At 47.1% G+C, this 11440-nt stretch overlaps 1 protein-coding gene across 7 annotated transcripts in view; it reads left to right on the top strand.

Moving 5' to 3' along the window:
• The first annotated feature begins 593 nt into the window (after window positions 1–593).
• Window positions 594–11440, top strand: part of MRM1 (mitochondrial rRNA methyltransferase 1) — a 36228-nt gene continuing 25381 nt past the window's right edge. For 6 of the 7 annotated variants that reach the window (XR_014936374.1, XR_014936373.1, XR_014936372.1 and 3 more), the window contains exons 1-6: window positions 594–1268; window positions 1668–1761; window positions 2991–3111; window positions 5553–5672; window positions 5803–5990; window positions 8021–8126. Coding sequence is in view for 1 of the 7 variants with exons in the window: in XM_015880856.3 (XP_015736342.1) it covers window positions 679–1268; window positions 1668–1761; window positions 2991–3111; window positions 5553–5672; window positions 5803–5852 (975 nt within the window). In the remaining 6 variants the exon portion in view is untranslated. Of the gene's footprint in view, window positions 1269–1667; window positions 1762–2990; window positions 3112–5552; window positions 5673–5802; window positions 6548–8020; window positions 8127–11440 lie in introns of those variants that run through there. The other variant, XM_015880856.3, reaches the window with a different exon arrangement.

Genomic DNA, 11440 nt, shown 5'->3' with positions numbered 1-11440 from the left:
AGGAGATGTGATGTGGCAGTCTGTGAGTACTGCTGACAGATCTCAGCTCTCATATTGGGTGGGAGGAACCACCACGGGTGCAATTGGCTCTGATAGGCAGCTGGATAAGATCATTTTACTCAAGGAATCTCCATCTCTATAAACAGTTCCATGTTTTTTGAAGGCTGTTGGTGCTTCCGAGTAGAAGACTGACCCACCTCTCTGCAAAATCCTTCTGGAAGAGACTGACGTGGAATAATCACCATCTCATTTATGGAAGCGAAAGGTGGATGTGAAGTGCTCTGCCACTAGAGCGGCGCTTTGGTTTGAAGCTTTGGCTGGATGTGAGCTGGGGTGAGACAACATGGAGCTCATCCCGTGCGCTCTGGAGCCCCTTCCCGCAATGCTGGGGGGGAAGCACGTTGTGCTAACTGTGTCTGGGTAGAGCATCGAGGAGGGTTTTGCCCTCAAAACTCCTGTTTCTAGGTCTCATGAGGCACTTTAATTAAGGTTTTAAGGGGGTACGAGGCCATGAGGCTGCGCTCCGCCGACCGCCAGGGGGCGCTGTGACGCTGGGTGCCCCTCTGGCCGGCCGGAAGCAGCGCGGTCGCTCTGTGCCCACGTGTGTGTCCGCGTTGGATCGAGTGCGGTTCTCCATCCCCGCGTGGTACCGGGGGGCTCTTCCCCTCGTGGGCCGCCATGGAGCAGCCGCTCAGGTCCCTCGCCCTCAGAGCCCTGAGGCTGCCGCCCTCCGCCCGCAGCTGCTGCTTTGGGGTGGGCCCCACGCGGGACCAACAGCCCACACGGTTATACACAGCACGGGAGGGCTCCAAGGGCAGGAGCAGGCCGCAGGGAAGGAGGGTTCTGCCCATTGAAAGGACGAGGGGCAGCGAGATCCTGTTCGGCGTGGCGCCGTGCTCCATGGCGCTGTCCCAGGCCAGGAGGGATCTGTTCAGGCTGTTCCTTAAGCAGAGCGTTGGGCCGCAGCGCCTCGTCAGCAGCGAGTTGGTGCTGCAGGCCGCGGCACGAGGGGTTCCCGTGCTACACGTTGGGAGGAGGGAGCTGGACGAGCTGTGCGGGGGACGCGTCCACCAGGGGGTGTGTTTGGAGGCCACCCCGCTGCGCTACAAGAGGATGGAGGAGGACGAAGGGAGCGATGGAGAGAGCACGAACCGACAGCTGCTATGGCTGGTGCTGGAGCAGATCCAGGACCCCATGAACCTGGGGGCACTGCTGCGCTCTGCCTACTTCTTAGGGGTGGACAGAGTGGTGACGAGCCGGAGGAACAGGTATGGGGTCGGCTGTTCACTCCTGCAGCACTCAGGGTTTCAATTCTTCCTAAAGTGGTCTCAAGTCTAAAGGCACAGCTCTCAGGACTGACCTCAAAATGGGGTTTGGGCAGAGCTGGGCAGTCGAGGCTGTGGGATACAGCGTTCCAGGCTGGCACAGAGCCTCTTGGGGTGCTGGTTTTAAAGCCTGTTTCATGTTTTAATTGTCTGCACACATAGTGCTGCAGCCCGCCTCCTGGGTTTGTTTCTGAGCCCTTAGGTTCCCCATAGGAAGGTGCATCCATTGAGAGAGCAAGACTAGATAAAATTGGGTTGTAGGTGCATAGCAAGAAAACACAGAAGCAGAAATCCTCCTCGTTTTTCCTCCTTCTGTTCTTATGTGAAACCTTTCTTTTGCAGCTGCCCCTTGACTCCAACAGTGAGCAAAGCGAGTTCTGGAGCGATGGAAGTCTTTGATGTCTACAGCACAGACGATCTCCGGAGCTTTTTGAAGGTAGAATGACGCACGTTTCTTTTCACTGTGTTACAGTATATAGAAAACTTCAAATAGTAATGTATGGGAAACTTCAAATAGTGCATATATTGAGCAGAGAAGGTGCAAATAGAGGACTGATACAGATGGAGGCATTGTCCTGGAGCCCGGCACATGGTGGCAGCATTGGGCAGCTTTTAGTGTAAGGGAGCTTTGGGAAACCAGAGCTGTGTGTGAGCTGCAGCCAGTCTGTGCTCTGAGGGTAGCTCTGCCGTTTTGAGGAGGAGCTCATCAGATTGTGCTGTGACCATGAGCAGGAGTAAGAGTGGATTCTTCCCACTCTGCCAGAATCCGGTGTTGGGCTGTACAGTAGGTCTGTGGTAGCTGGAGCTCTGAATAATGCAGAAATGAAAGGCATGTGAAGTACACTGACATTGAAACAGCTGGAAGGATCACTTTGTTGCTGTAAAGTTTGAATTATTAATGTTTTGAGCTGTTGTAGCCATTCATTTTATTGGACCCAGATTCTCTGGCCTAACCACATGTGTTGTCTGGTGTAAATTTGATATCACTTAATGTAAAAGTGTCAGTTTCACAGGAAATGAAGCTGGCACGAAGCAGCAGCAGCTCTTTTATTGTTAAAATAGGCTTTTAAGACAAATAATTGAGGTACTTAATATTAGGGCAGGGGAAGGAAGGCTGCTTCTCTGGTTACATGAGCTGCTGAGTGTTGTGCCCTGTTTTTTTATGAACTGATTTTTGGCATCTGAGTTTGAGAATGTGCAGCTGTATTTGAAAACATTTCTGGGGGCTTCTGCTGGTTGAGCTTGCGCTTCAAAGCTTCCACTGCATTGCTCTATTCATTAACCTTAAGCTGATTTGTTTAACACAACTTTCTTCATGCTTTTCTGGCACACACACACAAAAAAAAAAACAACCCAGAAACAAACAAAAACCCCCCTGGAACTGTTATGTTGGCAGAAATAATGTAATTTCAGTTGCTTTTTGTTTGCTTGCTGAGCTGGAAGAAACACCAGAAGGAAAACTACCTCTTGTTTTTGTTGTTCTCATTCAGGGCTTGTGTCTGGTTCTGGTAGGGCTTTGGTGGTAAAAATTCAAGGGATGGCAAAAAGCCACTCAGCTTAACTGAAAATCTAGGACATAAATACGGTTTTGTACATGTCTTGTTTTCTTTTTAAGCTTGAAAAGTTAATATTGTTCTTAACATTTGTTTCTTCTCCTGTTCCCAGGCTAAAGCTGCAGAAGGTTGGGAAGTTGTGGGAACAGTGAGCCAGTCTGAAACTGTGGAAAATGTTCCTGTCATCAGCTGCTTGGAATTTCGGTGGAATAAACCCATTATTTTAGTAATAGGTATTTCAGTTTACAGAGCTTTGGTCTTGTGGCAAGTGTATATGTGAGGGAATGATCAGGGTGGCATTCCATCCTGTAAGCTAGTTGCAGATCTGTTATGTTCCGTTATGGTTTGGTCTGGAAAAGAGAAGCTGAGCAAGTACTAAAATGATCTGCCTGCAAATGGGATGTGGTCTTAAAGGAAGGGGGAAGGCCAGGAGGTTTCTCACAGTGTATTGTGTGAGCAATGAGTGCCACTTTGCCAGTCCTGAGCAACTGAACTGCGATAACTCCAGGGCCGCCTTCTTCTCCTCCTTTGTGTGGAGGAGATTTGCACAGGGTGCTGTCCTTTGTAGGCAGAGTTTGGAGCTGTGTGGGCTGACAGAAGGTGAAAAGGGGAGTCATGGCCTTGTGGCAACTAGAGGAAGAAAGCTGCTCTAGGCACCTGTGTGTGGCATCTCCTTGGCCCGCAGTTTGTGTCTGTCACCTGGTGTAAGAGCTGGATTGAGCTGGAAAGTGGTGTCAGGCTGGTGATGAGCCATCAAGGGGCTGTAATCCTGCCCTGTGCTGTGGTTTTCTTGGCTCAGAAGACATTCGTTTAATTAAAATGTTTATTGAACTCCTGGAAATACTGACAAGACAGTGCAGCAAATCTGGCATCTGGGCAAGATGTGTGAACCTATGATTCTATGATAAAGGGGATAGGGAGGCTGGCAGCAATGCTGATAGACCACAGAGAAATGCATCCCAGAAAGGTTGACAACACCAAGAGAAAGGAAGGAGGTGAAAGTGACGATGGTGTCATTACCTTGAATTATGAGAGGTTTCTCCAGGAAAAGTCCAAGTATCTTTTTGTCAAGGGAGCCTGGAGACTGATAGGTAGATACATAAGGAGAGCTCCCAGACCTTGCAGTAATGATCTCCGCTCTCTGTTGAGCACTAACTCTTTGCTGAAAAGAAAATTGAACATTACAGTTGTCTGATGCTGGGGTTGTTTGAAGAAACATCCTAGATCTGAATATGCAGCATACCTCTAGCCACAAACAGCAGCAAAGATATATTAGCATGGTAGTGAGCTTCCTGGCATTGCACAGATTGTCTTGTAAGTTAAGTGTTTGCAGACTTGAATTCACCTCTCTTGGATCCTTGCTGGCTTAGCAGAGAATGATTTGGACAGTCCAAGTTGATGTTGTTTGCTGTAGATTCGTTGCCAAAGGTGACAGGCACGGTGACTGGCTTTAAGACTGCAAGCTTTGTGTGAGCAGGAACAGGTTTGGGAGCACTTAGATGCATTACCAAATAATTAAGAGGGACTATGTCAGGTGCACTGTCAACGGGAGACAAAACTGATACTGAAGTCCAGGATGTTCTTTTTATTCACCAGTACAGACTAGGATTTTATCTGATTTAGTCAGTACTCCCTCTCACGTGTCACACTCTGTGCAAGTCTTTTTGCCCTGAATTTATGGGTCCTAATTATTTTAAGCAGCCTGGGCCATAAAAAGCTTTGTAAAAGCTGGAAGCCAAATTACTGCCTTTATTAGGAATTGTAAGACCTTTATCAGAGAGAGGAGTGCTCCAGGAACTGTGGCACCTCTTGGTCATAGGTGCAGTCCAGTGCAGTCCAGGTTGATCCCATTAAGCAGAGGTACAGTAGCCTCTGTCAGTCAGTGTGTGCCCCAGTGGTGCTGTATGGGATGAGTCTGGACCAGAGCACAGCAGCCGAAGGGGAACATTTGGCTTCTGAGCCTGGTTTGTTAGGCAAGCACGTCTTGAAATGAGCCAGGTATTCCTGCAACCATGTAGCTGTCCGTGTATCTCTAAATAATGAATGTGGAAGAAGTCTTTGGGGAGCTGAGCAGGCTGGGAGGTCTGTGGTCTTCTGCATTTTCACTTGTCTGCACATAGGATTGTTTAAAGCCTCTCCCTTTCCATTTCCCTTTGTGACAGTGTGAGTCAAACAACTACTAATGACCTGGGATAGATTTCAACTCTGTTTCACCAGTGTATCAGCCCAAACATATCAGGGCTGTTGGATGGTTTAACAACTAATCAATTGAAGCCTCTGGTTAAACTGTCTGCATTCACAAGTTGCACCCAGCTGGTGGTACTCTGCTGAAAGGGCTGAACCTGTCACTATCGATAGGGACTCAGATTTGCTGTGGCAGAGGAGGCTGGTGGCCTTGTCTGCTTTGTCCCCTGGCAGCGGCCCATGTCTGTGGGCATCTGCACAGTGGATGCTTGCACGTGGGGTCCTCATACTTGTGCTGCAAGGCTCTGTGCTTAATGCTGGAGTGCAGGTGTGATGCACAGGTATTCCTTAGAAACCCTGCTGGTGCTGGGAGCAGATCCAGGAAGGGTGGAAGGGAAGGTGGGACAGGAGCCCATTAACAAATGATACTGATGAGTGGGAAGGAGGAGCGTGGCTGTGAGCTGACCTGAGCAGTGTTTTTGTTTTGCAGGTAGTGAAGGTGATGGCCTTTCCCTGGAGACGCAGCTCCTGTGCCACCAGATGCTGCTCATCCCCTCTGGCAGGACACTGCACCCGGGCATCGAGTCGCTGAATGTCTCCGTAGCCACTGGTAAAAACAGATACTGTATAATGGCATTGGGCTGAATTTCTGCATTTAAAAATCAAACATCCAGACCCTCAGAAAGATTATTGTATAGAGTTAAAATAAAAGCTTGTTGTCTATGTTTACTTTTCTACAGGCATTCTCCTGCACTCCATATGCAGTCAAAAGCTGAGGAAGGGTGATTGATTTTTATCCTGGCACGTGGTGGAAGTTGCTCAGCCCAGATCTTTGATGGCAGGAAGCTGCTCAGTGTTCCATGGCTGTGTTCAGTATGGATATGGAAGTGCTCCTTCCAGGTTCGGCACCATCTCAACAAGTTTCAGGGTGAGCCCCACAGACCCAGGGTGTGTTATGGCTCATGCACTACACCAGCAAAGCCTTGACCCAGCACTGGAATCGTGCCTGTGTGCAGTAGGTAACACATCCCACCAGCACCTCAGAGGGGAGATTGTAAGGAAGGAAGACAAAGCGAAGCTTCAGAAGTAGACAGCCAAATCCTTCAGTTTTAGCAGTTTAGCCAGTGGTGGCTGCAGGCCTCATGTTTATTGTGTGTGGGACTTCTTTGCTCAGGCTGCGGGTTTGGGGCTGTAGAATGAGTGGTGGTTCGTGGTTGGTGCTGACTTGGAGAGCAGCCATGCCCTGTGCCTGGCTTGCTGGCAAGAAGCTCGTCTGATTTGGGTCTGCTCAGTAGCCATTGATTCACATTGAGGCAGTCCCTCTGTTACGCATTGCTACTTGAATGTCTGGAAACACACCATGTTGTATTTGATAGTAACACAAGGCTACAGCTGTGCCAAAGGATGGACGTGACCTGTTAAAAACAGCTGTAATGGGGAAGAATGCAGTCCATTAAAATAAAGCCTCCGTAAAGATTTGTTGTAGACTCGGCTCAATCCTTTTTGTGTCATATATAAATCCAGAGTGTGATTAGTAGAACAAGGCACTTCCTTCAGGTGGGAAGGGGAGCCAGGAGTTGTTCTCTTCATCCAAGGAAGTTTCCTTCGTGTGATGGCTCTAATCCAGTTGGATGCTGAGCTGCCCAGCACTGCTGTCCCCACTGATGGCATGTGGGTTCAGGGGCAGTGGTGACAGTAGCTTCATTTGCAAACATCCTGGTTGAAAACCCGCTTGGCTGAATTATTGAGAACCAAATGAATGTTATCGCTTAGCACCTTAATTATTTTATTTAGCTACTGTGGCCCTTTGCATAGGATTCCTCATTAACACTTAATTTACAGTGCCCTTTAGGGATAATTTCAAACAATTCAGCTTAGTCTCCCTCCTCTCCCCCTTCCAAGTGAACAAGTAAATCACTCAGAGTGACTAATTAGGACTTTCCTTTGAGCTAAATGAAGTCTGTAAACCAGTCTGTGGATGTGGAGGTTTTTCAGATGTGTCCCTGCAAGAGGCTGGTGGCCTTGCTGAGGGCAATGGCTGCAGTGGGATGGGATGAGGGGTGGGACAGGACACACTGCTTTGCAACTGCAGTGGCTGTGGGGGCTCAGGTGAGCATGGAGCACGGCCCAGCCTGGCAAGCAGTGACCAGCAGTGGGTTTCATGATGCTGATTGCCTGGCTGCAGCCTTAACTCCCTGCACTGCTTTGAGCCGTCAGTGTGATGGAACAGAGGGGTTGGGGCTGTGTTTGGACGAGCCCCACATGGATGGTAAGGGTAAGTTGTGCCCTGCTGGCGTCTAGGTGGGATCCTGTACTGCTCTGCACTGAGAGATTTGACTTTTCAGTGGTGTTGAGTTCTCCATTCTGGGTCTGCGGCTTCAGCTGAGGGTGTCTGTTGTGACAGTGTATCCTGAGCTGTTTCCTCTGCAAAAAGGCAAAATCAAATCTGCCCCAAGTGCCTGCTGCGATGTGAGCATAGCTGTGGTGCCTGAGTCTGAAGGTGTTCGCTCAGTAGCAGCTGAGGTCTGGCGGACTACAGGGATGGTGGTTCTTGGGCAGGTGTGAGCACTTAACGTTTCTGGGGCTGAATGTGCCTGGTTTTTAATTGCTGAAATAGAAAGGGAAAGGGCTGGGGAGGCTGCTGGCACGCTGTCACCATGATGTTAACTGTGCAGCTGTGTCTGACCCAGCAGAGGGAGCCCGTGCTCCAGATTTGCTTATTTCTCGCAAGCCCGATGCCGTGTTTGGGGTTAGCAGAGTCCTTCCTCTCCAGCAGCAGGGATGAGGATAAAGCCGTTGCTCTCTTCTTGATCTGTAGTTAAGTGTGTGTGTGTGTGTAAGTATTTATATTTACGTATATAATATTTATATAGAGAGAGATTTCTAATTCCATATAAACTGTAGTTTCTTCATTAATATATATATATATATTTATATATAATTTATTACTTTATGCAGTACTTAAACTTGAGAAGACCCTTCATTAAGTTTGCTTGTGTTTGGGAAAGCCACGTGCCCTCTGACCGCGCTCAGCCACAGCAGCTCATCTATGACAGACAGCCAGGTGAGTAGCAATGGAGCAGGAACTGCAAAGCTCCCAGAACACTTTGAGACCCCAATGCATGTGGGGACACTGCTGTTAAATACCTCTTTAGGCCTGAATTTGGTGCTGCAGTGTCAGACAGAGCTTGCTGGGGTTTGAGTTGAAGAGGCACTGGTGCCTTATGGTTAGCATTAGGCAGAGTTTGCCTGCCAGCTCTGCTGGCACAGCCAGAGAGAGTGCTGGCTACGGTCATAGCACCAAGCAGAGCTGCACCTTTAGAGCTGGAGCTTTGAGTGCTGTGCGGTTTGCCCCCGATTTAATAAATGCAATCCATTAATTGGATCATTGCCTGCTTCTGCAGTTAATTTCCTGGATATTTTTAAATGTTAAAATGTAGTTTTTATAGTCTTTCATTATTTTTAGCCTTAAGCTCAACTATAATCGTCCCTGTAATGTAACTGTAAAAAAACCTCGTGACTTTATATCATAAAGGAGGACATTAATTGTCATTTTTTGTGTACATCAGCAAGATCAAAACATGCTTCCTGATTACTTCTGTTTGTACATAGAGTCTCTTTGATATTTAGATATGAGTAAAGTGTGTGTTTGTGTAATTTGAAAGTCAGTTCTTCCCTCCCTGCTGCTTGTCATGGATTCCTTTTGGAAGCATATTTACCAAATCGATTTTCAAATTCAGTAATTGCCCTTCCAAGATGATTTCTCAGTCATCAAAATGGCTCTAAGCCTGGTGACAAACTATGTGTCCTTGCAGCTCAGGAGCTGCGCTCCCCACCTCTGCCTTTATACCAGGGGGAGCACAAATCTCTTCATCCCCTTAAGAGCCCGAGGTTCCCAATGGGCACATGGTGCTGTTGGTCTGAGTGGCTTATTGGAGGCACTGCAGCATTGGGTTGTCCTGCAGCACGTGGATCCTTTGGGCACAGCAGGGAATCCTCCAGTGAGGAGCGGAGTTTGTAAATGTAATCAACCTTGAGGTCTTGTTACTTCCACAGGTGCAATTAGCATTACCATCTGCTAATCCATGATTAACGATGTTTACAAATATGCTACAACATGTTAAAATGTGCCTGCGTTCCTTTTTGGTGTTATTTTTTTTCCCCCTTCTCCCTGTTTTGATGGGGTTTCCCAGCTCCCCGTGCTCCCCATCAATGCAGCCGTTTTGTTTTCATTATTTAAGAGTGGTGTTAAAACTCCAAACCAGCTGTAGGAATGACAAGTTCAACTCAGAAGGTCGGTGCCACTAAGTGGGATTTAATTGCGTGGGGGCTGAGGTACAAACTGGTGAATCTGAATAATAAAACTTTCTTGGAAGCGACATATGGCGCAGTTTAAAGTAAATTCTTATTGATCGTCCCACGACTGATGTGTTAATGGATGGCAGTCCCTTCCTTTGGGTTTGATGTTGACGTGGGGTTTTAATAACATCACCCAGGAATATTGTGGATTCTAATAGGAGCGTTTGATTTATTTATTTATTTATTTATTTATTCAAGTGTTTTCTATCAACTGCCTCTTTCTTTTTAACGCAGGGAGGAGTGTATTATATCCCACTGTATGTCCTCCAGATCTAGGTTACGTGTAATTGCTCGGTAATTGGTAGAACCATGTAAAAGCCATGGTATTTGCCAGTCAACCCTCCTAAGTCACCATGAAATTGAAGTGTGATATTTATTCTCTATAAAATTTGCGACCCAAATGTTGTGTAACATCAGGCCTGGTTGACTATGGCTGCATTTTGCAAGGCTGCTGTGTGTAACTGCATGTGTCTGGGGCTGTGCACCTGTGTTCCCTGACACCTGGGGGTGGGAAGGAGCTGGGGTTGGATTTGGCTGGGAGGTGGGTGGTGGTTGTTTTGCTTTGAGAGAAAGGCTTTAACCTGGGTTGGGCTTTGGCCTCATGTTTATTAATGTTACCTTGAAGTCCATCTCAAAATGATGGAGGTTTTGGAGGTGGCCCGAAGGGGATCCCATTCTCAAGAAATGTCCCCAATTGGAGCGAAGCACTTCAGCTTCTTGCTAAGGAGGGTGTTCAGACAGGTTTGTTTCATTGTGATTTTTGTCATTTGAATTCAGTTCCAGTCCAGAGCCCTCCCACCTCTGTGCATGGGCAGGTTCTGCCCTGGCTGTGCGCAATGCAGTGTTGGGCTTGGGGGCAGCCCCTTGTTTGCCCACTGCACAGCTTTGGCTGCATGCAGAGGTAATGGCTTGCTTATGATCAATAGTTTTATATACTTCAGAAATGTGACGACGTGCTATAGCTTGATGCAAAGCTAAACCTGCCAATTTTTTCTTATTTTTTTTTTTCCCCCACCCTGTTTTAGAAGCTGCAACATCAGCAGTTGTTTCTCCTGCACTCCACAAGTCTTAGCTCAGCTGTTTTCTCTGGAGATCCAAAATGTGGCTGCTGCAGATCCTGGCAATGCAATGCTCTGTGCTGTGCAGGTCTCACTGTGAAGCTGGTGTGTTGGGTCTCAGCGGCTCTTCTTAGTGTTTCTTATTGCTGCTGTGTGTCAGTGGCACAGAGGGTCCAGAGCCATCCAGCCTGGCCATGGGCACAGCTGAAGGGACACAGCTTTGTGTTCTGCAGCAAAAGAAAGGGGCCCTGGTTCTGCCTGTGCCCTCATTAGCACCTTGCAGTGCGGCACAGCTCGCTCAAGCCATATCTCAAGGCTTTTGCTGGAGATTACATCTGTACCTAATGCGCATTTTCCTATAAACAAGGGTGCTAAATGGCCTTTCAGTTGCCTCTGTAATGCCTTTTTTAATGGAAGGTCCTGAATTAAGAACGTATATATATATATATGTGTGTACGACTCCTAAGAATTTTGTAAGTGATATTGAAAACCTATTGTGAGGTAGGATTTCTTCTTGCAAAATTATTTTAATGAGGTTCCAGTTTATTTTCTGGCTATATTTTACTTATTTAATCCTCCAGGGGCGTTTTTCAGAGGCAGCATCTCATTTTCAATGCAACTGTTTTTAACGTTAGGGAAAACTACCTTGCTGAAATGCATGAAGGAAGAAAAAAAAAAGAAGAACCAGAGGAAGATGTACGAGATAAGAATAAACTTGAAAAGCTTTGAGGTGGTTTATGGCTTCTCTTGAAAGAATAACACTTCATGTATTTTTGTTATGGTGTGGTTTAATGATGCTTGCAGGAAAAAGATAAGGTAGAAATGGAAATATAAAATTAAACCAGCAAAGTGAATGTGATTATTTTAGTTACTAGTATTACCTGGGGAAAATGCTCTCGGGGCTTTTTTTTTTTTTTTTTTTATCTAGTCTAAATATTTGCTTTTCCAAGAGGGAAAGCCC

This window comes from Coturnix japonica, chromosome 22 (genome assembly GCF_054131305.1).
Source record: "Coturnix japonica strain WE chromosome 22, WE-NBRP24, whole genome shotgun sequence".
In the NCBI taxonomy this organism is placed as follows: Eukaryota; Metazoa; Chordata; class Aves; order Galliformes; family Phasianidae; genus Coturnix; species Coturnix japonica.
Note: the sequence above shows the minus strand (reverse complement) of the source record. Positions and strands in the feature narration are given on the sequence as shown.